We start from the raw sequence: 15,606 nt of genomic DNA, 5'->3' as shown, positions 1-15,606 counted from the left end.
TGGCACCGTTGTTCAATTAGTTTGTTATGCATGTTGCATAAGATTTTTCATAATTCTGACGATCCTTTACATTCAGATCTTCCCGGACAGTTCAATCCAGTTCGTAATACTGGCATGCAGTTAATTCAAATAGTCAGGCTCAATACTGCACAGTATTCTAGAAGTTTTATTCCAGGTGTGACCAAGTTGTGCAATGATCTTCCTAATCGGGTAGTTGAATCAGTAGAACTTCAGAAGTTCAAACTTGCAGCAAATGTTTTTATGCTAAACAGGCCGAAATAAGTCTTTTTATAGTTTATATATGAAATGTCTGTTTTAGATGATGTTATTGTTTATAAAAGATTTTATTTGTTCATTACTTCTCATATCGTTTATTTATTCCCTTTCCTCACTGGGCTATTTTTCCTTTGGGTTTATAGCATCTTGCTTTTCCAACTAGGGTTGTAGCTTAGCCAGTAATAATAATAATAATGATCTCTTTTATACAGTACAGCATGGTCATCACAGTACTGACACCATGAGTTCCTTGATATTAAACTTTCTCTGAGGTCATATACCCTTATTAATTTTATTTTGTTCATCTGATATAAAGTTTCTGTACTTGAAATTTGGGACAATGAAGTATTTTAAAATTTCCTAATTGTACTCATATGACTGTGTTTCTTGACTAGCTTCTGAAGCATGTACTCGGCTAAAAATTTAGGTTAGCTAAAAAGGCCCTGAGAGTAGTGACTGGACACAGAGAAGGATCCTGGGGAAGAGAGATAATCTTCCAAGGGGACCACCTATTTTGCGGGTCCTCATTTTTAGCTGGGAAAGCTCTGTCTGGAGAAAGAAGTACTTCACCTGAAGGGAGGAAATCTATGTTTTCCGGGTTACGTGAGAGAGCTGCTAGTTCTGAGATTCTAGCACCTGAGACCATAGCCGTTAGAAATAAAGTCTTCCTAAGAAGAGTGAAATAAGAGCAGGACTCATTGTCCGTGTCTGACGTAAGTTTGAGGACATCGTTCAGAGACCAAGAGACCTTTTGTGGCCGATCCAAAGGTCGAAACCTAGCACACGCTTTTGGAATAGATGAGAAATAGGAATCCGCCAGGTTAATGTTAAACCCAACAAGGAAGATCTTCTTCAAAGCTGACTTGATGGTGGTTATAGTGCTAGCTGCTAGGCCTTTGTCATACTGAAGAATTATCTGTTAAGGATATTAGCTCATATAATCTGTTGATCAAGATTTCTTCATAAAAAAAAATAATAACACAAAGGTTTTACTTTGTTAGTTCTAAAGAATGAGGATAGAAATTTCAAATCGACTTTCATCGGTATATCAGATGTACCTAGACAAAAATAGATGTTGAGAGGTCAATCTTTAAAGGCTTATCAATTAAAAGAACACTACTAAAATATCACTAACCCTCCTAAGGAAAAATGAATGAAAAGCACTGCTGGAAATCAATATTTCTTATAATTCTCCAATATGTTTCATAAAAAATACAACTTTCAAAGAACAGTATGATGAGCAATTACATAGCTATTTCATAGCTTGTAGTCACAAGAGTTCAAAATACTTATAAAAGAAAATGTTGTGGGCCTCCAATGATAAATATTCTATTCTTATAGTCAGCTTTCTTTACTTGGCTGAGATTATGACTAACGTTAAGAACAACAGACTCCGAAAATCTACATCATTCCTGTACATGAAAAAATAGCATATAACTTAATTCCTGGTAGTTGATTTGGGGATAAGTCATAAATTTATTTCTGGTAAATCATTCAGGAATAGGTCACAGTGCTTTACCAATATCGTTACTATTCCAATCTTACTTTTCAGATTATTAAAATATAAAAGAATTATACTGCCTTCAACTTTTTATTTGGAGGCTCATTAGAAATTTTGAAATTCTTTATCAAAATGTTGAGCTGAAGTGAGAAACTCACACGCATCATGTGCTTGTTTGGAGACACTGAACGAACAAACACCACTTCGTCAATGCACTTTTTAAACCCGCCAAAATCATCATCATGATCTTGACCCCCATTTTCTGTGTTACCGGTCACATCATTATTCGAAGAACTGACAGAATCTTTTTTGATATATTCCAACTGTTCAGCAACCTTCCGAATTGCTGTCTCTTCTTTTGTATCTGGGGCAAACATGTAAACGTGAATTAGAGGCAAAGAAGCATTTTCTGGTACATTGTCACCTTTTGAGAAAAGGTCGATGAATGACGGCAAGAATTCTACTGCCATTGCCGGCAGGTTCATTGTAACGTGAATGCTGCCGCAAAAATGTTTATTGTGCCATGTTTTCAAAAGGCTTTTCTTTAGTATAGTCTTGATGAATTCATGGCCATCAAGGTTGAAGCATTTCACCCTCTCGTTGACTTTATTACTGGAACAGTTGCGAACTAATGCCTCGTAGGAGTGAGGATTCAAATCATTGGCAAGTACCTTGCATTTTTTTCTCCCTGCGGGAATAGCAAACGGCCCAACGCCAGCCATAACGTCGTACAAAATATCAGCATGATGAATCTTTTTCACTATTCTCTCGTGCTCGGTACCTAGTCTGGGATTCCAGTAGACTTTGGCGAAATCAAAAGAGAAAGAGCAACCATTCTCTTTAACTGTGACTTCCGTTGTTCCGGTACCTGCAAGGACTTCCATTTCAAAATTTCTGTAAGTTGAATCGATCGTGTTTGTTTTATTAACAATAAGTGTTATATTTGGTGTCTTTTCCAAGAGTACTTCTCCAATCAACTTCTTATAAGGCAGGACATGATCTCGAAGGTTAAGGTGAATAACATGGCCAATTATGGAGTATCCTTGAGCGCCTTCCTGATTCTCGGGCAAGATAGATTTAATGATGTCCTCCGCTTTCCAGTTCTCGTAACATAAAGTGATTTCTTTAGAAAGAAAATCTGCAGCACCCTGTGAAGAAACTTCATCAAACTCTTTTTTAATGTCATCTACACTTTTCACTAAAAGAGGATTTAACAACACTATTTTTTTATCTGGATTATCAGCGTCTGTTTGAACCGGTTTTAATTTATCTATCTTTAACATGAGCTTTTTAAGGCATTTCAGAGCACAATGGACATTTTCACTTTTAACTCTAACGAAAGGAACACTGATCTTCTTAACGAAGGCCTCGCGATCCAAGGTAGTCATTCCTTTAACACTGGCTGGTGGTAAGAGCAGACTCGCATCCATTTTGCAGTAAAGTGAACTCGCACTGAACCAGTTTATCGAAAGACGATTATTAGTAAGGTTGTAAGTGTCTATCCTCTTTTCCCAAGCTGTGCTATGTGTCTGCTTGATATATCTACACAAAGGATACTTGGAAAATTTATGAAAAAAACAAGAGGAAAATGTTCTATGTTGCCATACCACAGTTTCTGAATAGGTTTGGAAATTTCCTAGTTCACGCAGCAGTTTTTTAGTATACCTGTAAAACAGACGCCCAGCATTAGTATACAGTGAGTTGTATTGTACTGTAAAATGCAACAACATTGTACGTAATATATAACAGTACTTGGTTTTACTCCAAAAGCTTTACAATACTGAACAATTTTACACAGTAAATCTGTTTTCAGTCATGTTAAAACTATATCCGTCTAGGTAACAAGTTACTTATCATATAGTTGAAATAATTTATGAATGTTCATTATTTATCATTTCACCAGATTAACTTAAATACTAAATAACTATAGATAACCATAAGTTTTACAACATCAACCTTATTTATTCAATCCTAAAGAGATCCCTTTTGTTCCTAAGAATATTGCACATTACGTTATTCGACGAGTTTAAAAATCACTGAAATTATACACATGAATCATATAAAGGTAACAAATAGTAATGGAAGCTTACCTTTGCATTTTTCACATGACATTTCAATGATTTCCAGATTATTCACCTGAAAATTAAATACGTCTCATCAATTGTAACTGAAATCATTTACAAATGCTCATTATTATACTGTATAAGAGCAGATTGACTTAAAATCTCAAGATTTTTATTTAAATTTACCACTTTTGTTATTCCATCCAAAATAGTTATCAGCTAATCTCAATTGAAATATTCTATATTGTACTGTATTCTATTCAGTGTTGTGTCGAACACAAATAATATATATGGGAGCTTACCTGTATATTCATGTAGTGTTTCCATGGCATCTATAAGCTTGTAACTCAAATAGAACGTGTTATTTTACCTAAAAAAGGAACACCTTTTATCAATTATAGCAGCAAATTGATATAATTCAAAAATAAATCTAACATCTTTTATTCGCATAGTGATTCTACTCCACGGGAATGTGTTGTCACCTATGTTGTTTATCATCCTCCTGGATTTTGTAATGCATAAAAAAGTTCGGGATGGTGTAGAAGGATTAGACTGGATGGGTAATAGGAAATTACCTGACCTAGAGTATGCTGATGATCCTGTCCTTATTAGCAGAACACCATAGGATTTGCAATGCTTGCTTACCGGAATTCATGAAATATCAGAAGAAGTTGGGCTCAAGATAAATAGAAGAAAGACAGCGATGATAGGAACGCAATATGCAATAGAAGATAAAAAGTTTTTGGAAGGAGAAAGGATTAATGAAGTAGTATCATATAAATATTTAAAAATGTTATTTTTATTAGTAAAATAAATTTTTGAATATACTTACCCGATAATCATGTAGCTGTCAACTCCGTTGCCCGACAGAATTCTATGGAGGGATACGCCAGCTATCACAATACTAGAAGGGGGTGTACTTACCAGCGCCACCTGTGGCCAGGTACTATAGTACTTCTTGTTGACACCTCCTCAATTTTTCCTCGGTCCACTGGTTCTCTATGGGGAGGAAGGGAGGGTCAATTAAATCATGATTATCGGGTAAGTATATTCAAAAATTTATTTTACTAATAAAAATAACATTTTTCAATATTAAACTTACCCGATAATCATGTAGCTGATTCACACCCAGGGGGGTGGGTGAAAACCAGTGTACAAGATTAAAGGATAGCTAAGTATCCCATATTTCATATAACAGTTATCTCAAATAACAATGAAATAATAAGTACCTGGTAAGGAAGTCGACTTGAACCGTTACTCTGCCTCTTTTTTAAGTTCGTCTTCCTTACTGAGCGCAGCGTTCCTCTTGGAGGCTGAATCAACTCAAAGGTGCTAAAGTATATAGGGCTGCAACCCCTACTAAAGGACCTCTACACAACCTCTAACCCAGGCGCTTCTCAAGAACGAATTGACCACCCGCCAAATCAAAAGGATGCGGAAGGCTTCTTAGCCTACCGTAACAACCATAAAAACAACAATAAAAGCATTCAAGAGAAAGGTTAAAAAAGGTTATGGGATTAAGGGAATGTAGTGGCTGAGCCCTCACCTACTACTGCACTCGCTGCTACGAATGGTCCCAGGGTGTAGCATTTCTCGTAAAGAGACTGGACATCTTTAAGATAAAATGATGCAAACACTGACTTGCTCCTCCAATAGGTTGCATCCATTATGCTCTGCAGAGAACGGTTTTTATTAAAGGCCATCGAAGTAGCTACGGCTCTTACTTCGTGGGTCCTTACCTTCAGCAACGCAAGGTCTTCCTCCTTTAAGTGAGAATGGGCTTCTCTAATCAGAAGCCTTATATAATACGAAACCCCGTTCTTGGACATGGGCCTCGAAGGTTTCTTGATGGCACACCATAAGGCTTCTGACTGTCCTCGAATAGGTTTAGACCTATTAAGATAAAACTTGAGAGCTCTGACAGGGCAAAGAACTCTCTCTAGCTCGTTACCTACCATGTTGGAGAGGCTAGGTATTTCAAACGATCTAGGCCAAGGACGCGAAGGAAGTTCATTCTTAGCTAAGAATCCGAGCTGAAAAGAACATGTTGCAGATTCGGTCGTGAAACCAATGTTCTTGCTGAAGGCATGAACCTCACTGACTCTCATAGCTGTTGCAAGGCAGACGAGAAAAAGAGTCTTGAGGGTAAGGTCCTTGAAGGAAGCTGACTGGAGAGGTTCGAACCTAGGTGACATAAGGAACCTTAAGACTACGTCTAGGTTCCAGCCTGGAGTGGGTAGACGATGCTCCTTAGAAGTCTCAAAAGACTTAAGGATGTCTTGAAGGTCCTTGTTGGAAGAAAGGTCCAAACCTCTGTGGCGGAGAACTGAAGCCAACATACTCCTGTACCCTTTAATCGTAGGGGCTGAAAGGGATCTCTCATTCCTAAGATGTAATAGGAAGTCAGCTATTTGGGTCACAGAGGTATTGGTAGAGGATACTGCATTGGCTCTACACCAGCTCCGGAAGACTTCCCACTTAGATTGGTAGACTCTGCGAGTGGAAACCCTTCTTGCTCTGGCAATCGCGCTGGCTGCCTCCTTCGAAAAGCCTCTAGCTCTAGCGAATCTTTCGACAGTCTGAAGGCAGTCAGCCGAAGAGCGTGGAGGTTTGGGTGCAACCTGTCTACGTGAGGTTGACGTAGAAGGTCCACTCTTAGAGGGAGAGTCCTGGGGACGTCGACTAGCCATTGAAGTACCTCTGTGAACCATTCTCTTGCAGGCCAAAGGGGAGCAACCAGCGTCAGCCGTGTCCCTTCGTGCGAGATGAACTTCTGAAGGACTTTGTTTATTATCTTGAACGGTGGAAATGCGTAAAGGTCGAGATGGGACCAGTTCAGCAGAAAAGCATCCACATGAACTGCTGCTGGGTCTGGAACTGGGGAACAGTACAGCGGAAGTCTCTTGGTCATGGAGGTGGCAAACAGATCTATGGTAGGCTGACCCCACAAGGTCCAAAGTCTGTTGCACACACTCTTGTGGAGGGTCCATTCTGTGGGAATGACCTGATCCCTTCTGCTTAGGCGATCTGCTGAGACGTTCATGTTGCCCTGAATGAACCTCGTGACTAAAGTGAGGTTTTGACTTCTTGACCAAATGAGGAGGTCCCTTGCGATCTCGTATAGGCTCCTCGAATGGGTCCCTCCTTGCTTGGAGATGTAAGCCAAGGCTGTGGTGTTGTCTGAGTTCACCTCCACCACCTTGCCTAGCAGGAGGGACTTGAAGTTCAGCAGGGCTAAATGAACTGCTAGTAGCTCCTTGCAGTTGATGTGGAGCGTTCTCTGTTCCTCGTTCCACGTTCCCGAGCACTCCTGTCCGTTCAAGGTCGCACCCCAGCCCGAGTCCGATGCATCTGAGAAGAGATGAAGATTGGGGGTCTGAATAGCCAACGATAGGCCCTCCCTGAGAAGTAGATTGGTCTTCCACCACAAGAGAGTGGTCTTCATCTCTTTGGTGACTGGGATAGAGACTGCTTCGAGAGTCAAACCCTTGTCCCAATGAGCTGCAAGATGGAATTGAAGAGGGCGGAGGTGGAGTCTCCCTAGCTCGACGAACAGGGCCAGCGATGAAAGGGTCCCTGTGAGACTCATCCACTGTCTCACCGAGCAACTGCTCCTCTTCAGCATGCTCATGATGCAAACTAGGGCTTGGCTTATCCTTGGGGCCGATGGAAAAGCCCGAAAATCCTGACTCCGAATCTCCATTCCCAGGTACACAATGGATTGGGAGGGAATGAGCTGAGACTTTTCTATGTTGACTAACAGACCCAGTTCTTTGATTAGTTCCAAAGTCCAGTTGAGACTCTCCAGACAGCGACGACTCGTGGAGGCTCTCAACAGCCAGTCGTCTAAGTAAAGGGAGGCTCTGATGTCCGATAAGTGGAGGAATTTTGCTATATTCCTCATCAGATGCGTGAACACCATAGGAGCTGTGCTTAGGCCAAAACACAGGGCTTGGAATTGGTAGACAACCTTTCCAAAAACGAATCTCAGGAAAGGTTGGGAGTCTGGATGAATAGGAACGTGAAAGTAGGCATCTTTCAGGTCCAACGAGACCATCCAGTCCTCCTGCCTGACCGCTGCTAGGACCGACTTCGTCGTCTCCATCGTGAACGTCTGCTTGGTGACATACGCATTGAGCGCGCTGACGTCCAGCACCGGTCTCCAACCTCCTGTTTTCTTGGCCACCAGAAAGAGACGGTTGTAGAAGCCCGGGGATTGATGGTCCCGGACTATAACCACTGCCTTCTTCTGTACAAGGAGCGACACCTCCTGGTGCAACGCTAGCCTCTTGTCCTCTTCTTTGTAGTTGGGAGAGAGGTTGATGGGAGATGTGGTCAGAGGGGGTTTGCGGCAGAATGGTATCCTGTAACCCTCCCTCAGCCAACTGACAGACTGGGCGTCTGCACCTCTCTTTTCCCAGGCTTGCCAGAAGATCTTGAGTCTGGCTCCTACTGCTGTCTGGAGATGCGGAGAGTCAGTTTTTTCCTTTAGAAGCCTTGGAACTTTTCCTAGACTTGCTCCTGGAAGAGTCTGGACGGGAGCTTCCTCGGCTGGGGGCTCTACCACGAAAGGGCGGTATGAACCTCGTAGCAGGAGTATCAGCCACTGGGGTGCGATAAGTCCTGGGGACTGAGGTAGCAACCTTAGTCTTACGAGCCGATGAGGCCACAAGATCATGTGTGTCCTTTTGTATCAGGGCAGCAGACAAGTCCTTAACAAGCTCTTCGGGAAAAAGGAACTTCGAGAGCGGAGCGAAAAGGAGTTGGGACCTTTGACAAGGTGTGATGCTGAGGAAAGGAAGGTACAAAACTGCTCCCTTTTCTTAAGAACCCCTGACACAAACATCGATGCAAGCTCGCCAGATCCATCTCTAATGGCCTTATCCATGCAGGACATTAAGAGCATGGCAGACTCCTTGTCCGCAGGGGAGGTCTTCTTGCTGAGGGCCCCCAGGCACCAGTCTAAGAAGTTGAACATCTCAAATGCTCTAAAAACACCCTTCAGGAAGTGATCAAGGTCTGAGAAGGTCCAGCAAACCTTAGAGCGCCTCATTGCTGTTCTACGAGGAGAGTCTACCAGACTTGAGAAGTCAGCCTGGGCAGAGGCAGGTACTCCCAAGCCTGGCTCCTCTCCTGTGGCATACCAAACGCCCGCTTTAGAAGTGAGCTTAGTCGGAGGAAACATGAACGAAGTCTTTCCAAGATGTTGCTTAGACTGCAACCACTCCCCTAAAATCCTTAACGCTCTCTTAGAGGACCTTGCTAAGACGAGCTTAGTGTAAGTGGACTTAGCTGGCTGCATGCCCAGCGAAAACTCAGATGGCGGAGAGCGGGGGATAGCAGAGACAAAGTGGTCTGGGTATACCTCCCTAAAAAGAGCCAAGACCTTACGAAAGTCAATAGAAGGTGGAGAAGACTTGGATTCATCCACGTCTGATGAGGGATCCAGGTGTGCAGCCTCATCATCCGACACCTCATCACCAGAGTGTAGCGAAGAGATCGGTAAGGTATGCTGAACAGCAGAGTCAGTACGAGCTGGAACAACAATATTTGTGGTTTCCTCCTCAAGACTCTGTTGAGGGAACACCTGAGGCTCAGTCTGCAAAGGCTGATCAAAAGAAGTAGCAGACGGTAGGCGCATGGGTGGAGGAGGCTGACTCCTGGCATGAGTGTCTGAACTCAAGGGTTGCGCTTGCTGAGTGGTTGGCGGATGCGCAGTAGCAAGTTCCTGAGGAACGAGTTGAGGTTCCTGAGGTGTGAGCTGTGAGCGATGAGGTAGTGGTTGCGCAGAACGCAGTAATTGTCTCGCGAGTTGAGGTTCCTGAGGCGCAAGGCTAAGGTGTTGAGGTGCTTGCCTTGAGGAGGGTTGAGCTCGCTGCAGCGAGAGCTGAGGAGACTGACTCATGGATGGGAGAGGTTGTTGTACCTCAAGAGAGTGTTGCCTCACTGGTGGAACTGCAAGTGGAAGCGGAGGAAGTAAGGTATAAGCTTCCTGTTCCCATTGCTGAGGTTGCCTTAAGGAAGGCGGAGGGAGCTGCACACCACTGGAAACAGTAAACTCAGAGCGTGGTAAGGTATCCTGAGGAGCCTCAACATCGTACGCCTGGCAGGCAGTACTGCGGTCAGGCGGACCGATCGCAGGAAGAGGTGTAGCCTTCTCAGCCTGACACTCACGCATCAGGACCGCAAGTTGTGACTGCATGGACTGCAGTAGAGTCAACTTGGGGTCGGCAGACACTAAGGTCTGCTGAGGTAAAGCCTTAACAGCAGAGATCTGTTGCGGCAGAACCTTACTCCTCTTAGGAGGAGTGCATTCAACTGATGACTGCGGCGAGTCAGAGCTGATCCAATGACTGCAGCCCGGTTGAGTTCTTGAGGTCTGGACTCTGCGTTTGAGTGGTCTTGAGACCTGAGTCCAGCGTTTCTTCCCTGACAATTGATCAGCAGACGAGTAAAAGACGGGCTCAATCGTCTGCAGGTGGGAGTGACGGTCTCTGGAAGACACGCCCGCAACCACCGAGGATACTTCTGTGCGCCGATCAAGGCCTGCCGAACCCTTTTGCCCTTCGACATTGCTTCTCCCCTGGGCTTGGGAGCTTGCAAGAGGTCCCGGACTGGGAGGACGACTGGCACGCACAGGAGTATCCTCACGCACCACACTGACACTGACACTAGCACTTGGCACTGCACTGACACTAGCACTCGTCACAGCACTGGCACTAATACCACCCACTGCACTCTTGACCTTAAGTTCCTTGACTTCGGCCATAAGAGACTTATGATCACTAACCACTGACTCTACTTTGTCACCTAAGGCCTGAATGGCACGCAAAACAACAGACATATCAGGCTGAGGGCAAATAGCAGGTTCGGGGGTAGCCACTACAGGGGTAGGAAAAGGTAGGGGATCATGAGGTGAGGAAAAAAGTGAAGAGTGAGAAGAACTCCTCCTAACTCTCTCTCTCTCTAACTTGGTTGAATACTTAAGAAGACGGACAAAATCAAGTTCCGAAAGTCCGGCGCATTCTTCACATCGATCTTCTAACTGACAGGGCCTTTCCCTACAGTCAGAACAAGCGGTGTGAGGATCTACCGAGGCCTTCGGAATACGCCTATTACAAGACCTACATCGTCTATGGGTGGGGGCTTGTGAAATGTCAGACATCTTGAATCAAAAGAGTTAGCCAAGTGGGGTTTCAAAATCAAGCAAAAGATCGTTAACCGTTAATCAGGACTAAATAATAGCTATCTAAGCTAATATAGAAGTTTTCCAGTAAAGCGACAGCCGAAATCTAAGAGAAATACTTCACCAAAAGCCGTGAAAATACTCCAAGATCATAAGCGTATCCCAGAACGTCTTGCCGGAAGCACGACAGAGGAAAAATTGAGGAGGTGTCAACAAGAAGTACTATAGTACCTGGCCACAGGTGGCGCTGGTAAGTACACCCCCTTCTAGTATTGTGATAGCTGGCGTATCCCTCCATAGAATTCTGTCGGGCAACGGAGTTGACAGCTACATGATTATCGGGTAAGTTTAATATTAAAAACTTTCATCACCTAATACATGGTCTTTAGAATTGAAGTTTAAAAAATGATTGAAAAAAGCAAATCAGGCACTGGCTAGGTTAAGTAAAATTTGGGAATCAAATCACCTGAAATTACATATAAATATCAGTCTATATATCAGGATTCAAAATTAAACTATGAGATTAATCGAGTGCCATATGTGGATGAGATCATGGTGAGGGGTGGATGAAGATGCTCTGGGCATGCTCTTCACACTCCCCAAGAGAGAACAGTACACCAAACTTTTAACTGGGCTCCATAAGGCACTAGAAGAGTTGGAAGACCCAGTCCTTCATGGCTGAAGACTATGAAGTGTGAAATAGGAGATGGTGAATGCACAAATATTGATTTAATAGCTCAAGATAGAGAGGACTGGCAAAATCTAACCGAGACCATTTGCATTAATAGGCGTAGATGATGATGATTGATTCCACCATTTTGTGTCATAAGGTGTAGAGGTCAAGCTTATTAAAAAAAAAAAATGGGCTAACTGGAAATGGGACAAACAACCCTTGGAAGCAACATCTGCCTCAATTGTTAGTTTGCTTACTTCTTACTCTGTCTGTGGCGTAAAAATATGTGCCACAGATATCGGAAAAAGATCACTTTCAGTAAAATATCAATACAACATGAAACCGTTCTGAACATTTTCTCTTAACATAAAGTAAAAACTATTACTTTTACTGATGCTGAAGGTTTGTAGTTTAAATTTAAAGAGACTTTATGACCTAACAGTTGGTAAGTGGAGTAACGTTGAAGGGGATGAGATGCTTGATGAGAACATCTTCCCAAACAAAAGATGACTCGAGTTGAATATTGTAGCCATTTATTAAGTCGGAGATAAAAGAGGGGTAGTTTGTAGCGCTACGGCCAAGCGTCCTAATATGCTTATTATCGCTCCGACTGTTATCTTGTATAGAATAAAAACGTTTGGAAATGGTCTACGGATCTTAAATATGTGCTTAAACGCACACTTTTATGTATTTTGCCAAAAACCCTAAATTACCTGAAAATTTATGTGGCTCGAGTTCTTACTCCAGCCACGAATCTTCTCGCTCCCGTAGTAGGTAAGGGGGGGGGGGTCCGGGGGGGCGAAGCCCCCCTGGGTAAGGATACGGCTATTAGCATAGGTTAGGTGGGTTTTTTAAGTTAGCTTCTCCCGCCAAAATCGTTTTTAGAATGACGGCCACAGTTCAGAATATTCCAGTTTTCTACGAACTCGATTTTAGAATGACGGCCACAGTCCACCCCACTTTATAATATTCCAATTTTCTATGAATGAAAACGGATCTGGCCGTCACCCTACAAAGGCTCCTAAATGAGTCACAAACAGGACTAGGAAAGAACTCCTGGCATTTCTAGAAGTGTACCAATGCTGTTTCGCAAATTTGTGTTTATTTCTATAGATGTGTTTTCCTTTGTTATATATCCCTAGGTAATTTGTCTCATTGCAAGACAACTAACAATATGGCAACATACTTATTTCCTTAGTGCATGGTAGGCCTATTTAAGCCTGGGAAAAGATTATTAGGCAAGGGTAGCAAAAATGGTGCTTGAGTTTCTGTTTCATCCTAGATTGCATTATCAAGGTGAAATGTAATTTTTGTTACGATGGATTTTAGGTTAATCTGTGATATCATCATATCATCTGTATTATTGCAATATAGAGGTAATCTTTATAGTAGTCCAATTTTAAAAATACCAAGACATAAAGGATTAAGTAATATACAGTACTGCCTTTGGTGATCATGAGGATCTGATCGAGTACAAGAGTACTGGGAAGATTCACTGAGCAATTAAGGAAATTACTGTACAATATGTAATAACAAAATATGAGAATGAAGACAGTGGCATATAGACCATATTAGAAGAGTTTTAGGTATTAGTTGGTGTACAACAAAAATTGATGCTGGCACCATTTGTGTTTATCATGATAATAAAAACTTCAAAAAATGCAACTTTTGTGTTAACAGCAGAATGAGAAGGAAGTTTACGATGTATTTATAAGATGTGACACAAGGATGGAATGGAGAAGTGAGAGCTAAAAAAAAAAAGGGGTGAGCAAAACAAAACTCAAGGTAACAAAAAGGGAATGGTCCAGTAGTGAAGGCTACAGAAGAAGTGTAAAGGTGAATCCAATATTAACACAGAAATCATTCAGGAATGTAGAATGCATAAAGAGGAAGGAGTTTAGAGTGCTAACATTGTTTAAAACATTGCTTCCTCCTAAACTATCAACAACAAAAAGACATTATTAGTCACTTCCTCTAATTACATAACATAAAAATACTTGAGTTTAAATTCTTCAAACTTAGAAGCATTAACAAGGGTTGGTATAAAGAAGAAAGCAAATAACCTATATAAACAATTAAAGACTATTTCTTTACTGATCCCTCAAACTCGGCATCTAGGATGGGTTAGGATGTATCCCTGTTTTTCAAATAGTTATTTACAGAACATTAGATCAGCTAGGGGGAGGGGGGGAGCTCCTGGTAAGGTTAAGACTTAGCATACTAGGCTAGATTAATTATAAATAAGGTTAAGTTAAAAGGCATTCGGGTAGATATTTTTTCATGACTTCTGGTCCTCTCGGACAGAATAGGTAGGTGGGGCATGGGGCTCTATGGGACACCAAGTCCTTGTCGCACCCAGTCATGTTAGGGTCCAGTGTGTTAGGTTAGGTTGGGATGCATCCTTGTAACTATTCTTCCTATATTTTCAGGTTTTGTACATATTCAAATGATTATTACTGATGATACACGTAATCTACAAATATTTCTACCTCTTTATGGTGTAATTTATATAAATATATGCCCTATCAGACTGGTTTACAAAACTTGTTTTTGGGTTTCTACCATCCAAAAGCTAAGTTTCCCACTGGGATCTCTTCAAGATTTTAATAGATTGAGAGGTGGGGCAATAACAAAAACCATTAATTTACACAATAATAAATTAATGAAATACAAGATACCGATTCGTAAAAGACAGCTGAACAAATATATGGCTCATGATAATGGGCAAAAAAATTAAGATCATACTACTGCTAGAGTAATTCGCATTTTCCCTTTGACAATAGGTTTAAAAGTAATTTACCTCTTACGAAATTATGCTGAATCAAATTTAGTACGAGTAGGATAGGCTGTGCCCAACTTGGGCGAATAATCTACAGTAGCAATATCCCTGGTGTCCAAAAAAGAAAAAAAATCATGAGATGTCCTATTTAGAAGGAATTAAAATATCAGAGTGCATGTAGTTGGTTGGGACGAGCATCGACTTTCTTATTACTTGTCACATTGGTTTTCTTTAAATGGAAAATGCTTATCTTTGTATGAAATACAATATCATAAAAGCTAATTTTACAGTTAACGAAATATGATTTGGAGTTACTTTGTCAACAGTGAAGCCGGTTGGGAAATAAACTTAGGGGTGTATGTATCATGACGGACGACTAAGAATACGAAAAGGCGTTAGGCCCCCCATTAGTTAAGGAGGTAAGGACACTGTTTGTAGGTTAGGTATGGGGGGGGGGAGTTTACATTAGTTAGTGTCCCTTTTTATTGCACGTCGGAGGAACTAGCTGCTACTATACAAAGGCTAAGAAACTTAGGATAAGGCAGTCTAAAGAGGGGGAGGAGGGCTTGATGGGGAGCCTTTGTATATCAGCGGTCAGTTCTTCCCGTGTGGATTAAAAATAGACATCAACTAACCTAAACGTTCCCCCCTAACCTAACCTACAAGCCGTGCCCTTACCTACTTACCTAACGAGGGGGTTAACAGTCCCCTGCGACCCCCCCCCCCTTAAACTGCCGTATTCTAAGTTAGCCGTCGTCATACATACAGGTAGCTGCTATCATACATACACCCCGAGAACAGTTCAAAGTAAATATATACGGCAGAAACACATAATTCATTAGGAATATTGTGCCAGAACATTAACCGGCAGTTTGATAACTGATCAGGTCCGGGTATTAATGTAGTGAATTACAGGCAGGTCCGTCCCAACAAAATACAAAGGCTCCAAAATATCGTAGCATATTACCTTTGTATTTTATCAACAATTAATTTTTTTATATATTTAAACCTATGCTTACCATGCAATAAATTTAAATAGAGTTGAGGTGGCCATACGGGCATACCCGGTTTCCAAAACTCCTAATTACTACACACGGTCAATAGAAGATCTGTATGTAAACAAACCAT

General features: G+C 41.9%; 1 protein-coding gene across 1 annotated transcript; it reads right to left on the bottom strand.

Moving 5' to 3' along the window:
- Positions 1-1,443: 1,443 nt before the first annotated feature.
- Positions 1,444-15,606, bottom strand: LOC137628835 (tRNA (guanine(37)-N1)-methyltransferase). The gene is made up of 4 exons (XM_068360078.1): positions 15,498-15,606; positions 4,143-4,210; positions 3,868-3,913; positions 1,444-3,442 (listed from the first exon to the last, which is right to left on the bottom strand). The coding sequence occupies exons 3-4, from the start codon at positions 3,873-3,875 to the stop codon at positions 1,849-1,851; spliced, it is 1,602 nt and encodes a 533-aa protein (XP_068216179.1). The 5' UTR covers positions 3,876-3,913; positions 4,143-4,210; positions 15,498-15,606; the 3' UTR covers positions 1,444-1,848.

Source organism: Palaemon carinicauda, chromosome 36 (genome assembly GCF_036898095.1).
Source record: "Palaemon carinicauda isolate YSFRI2023 chromosome 36, ASM3689809v2, whole genome shotgun sequence".
NCBI lineage: Eukaryota > Metazoa > Arthropoda > Malacostraca > Decapoda > Palaemonidae > Palaemon > Palaemon carinicauda.
The sequence above is the reverse complement of the archived record's forward strand: the minus strand, read 5'-3'. Positions and strand labels throughout refer to the sequence as shown.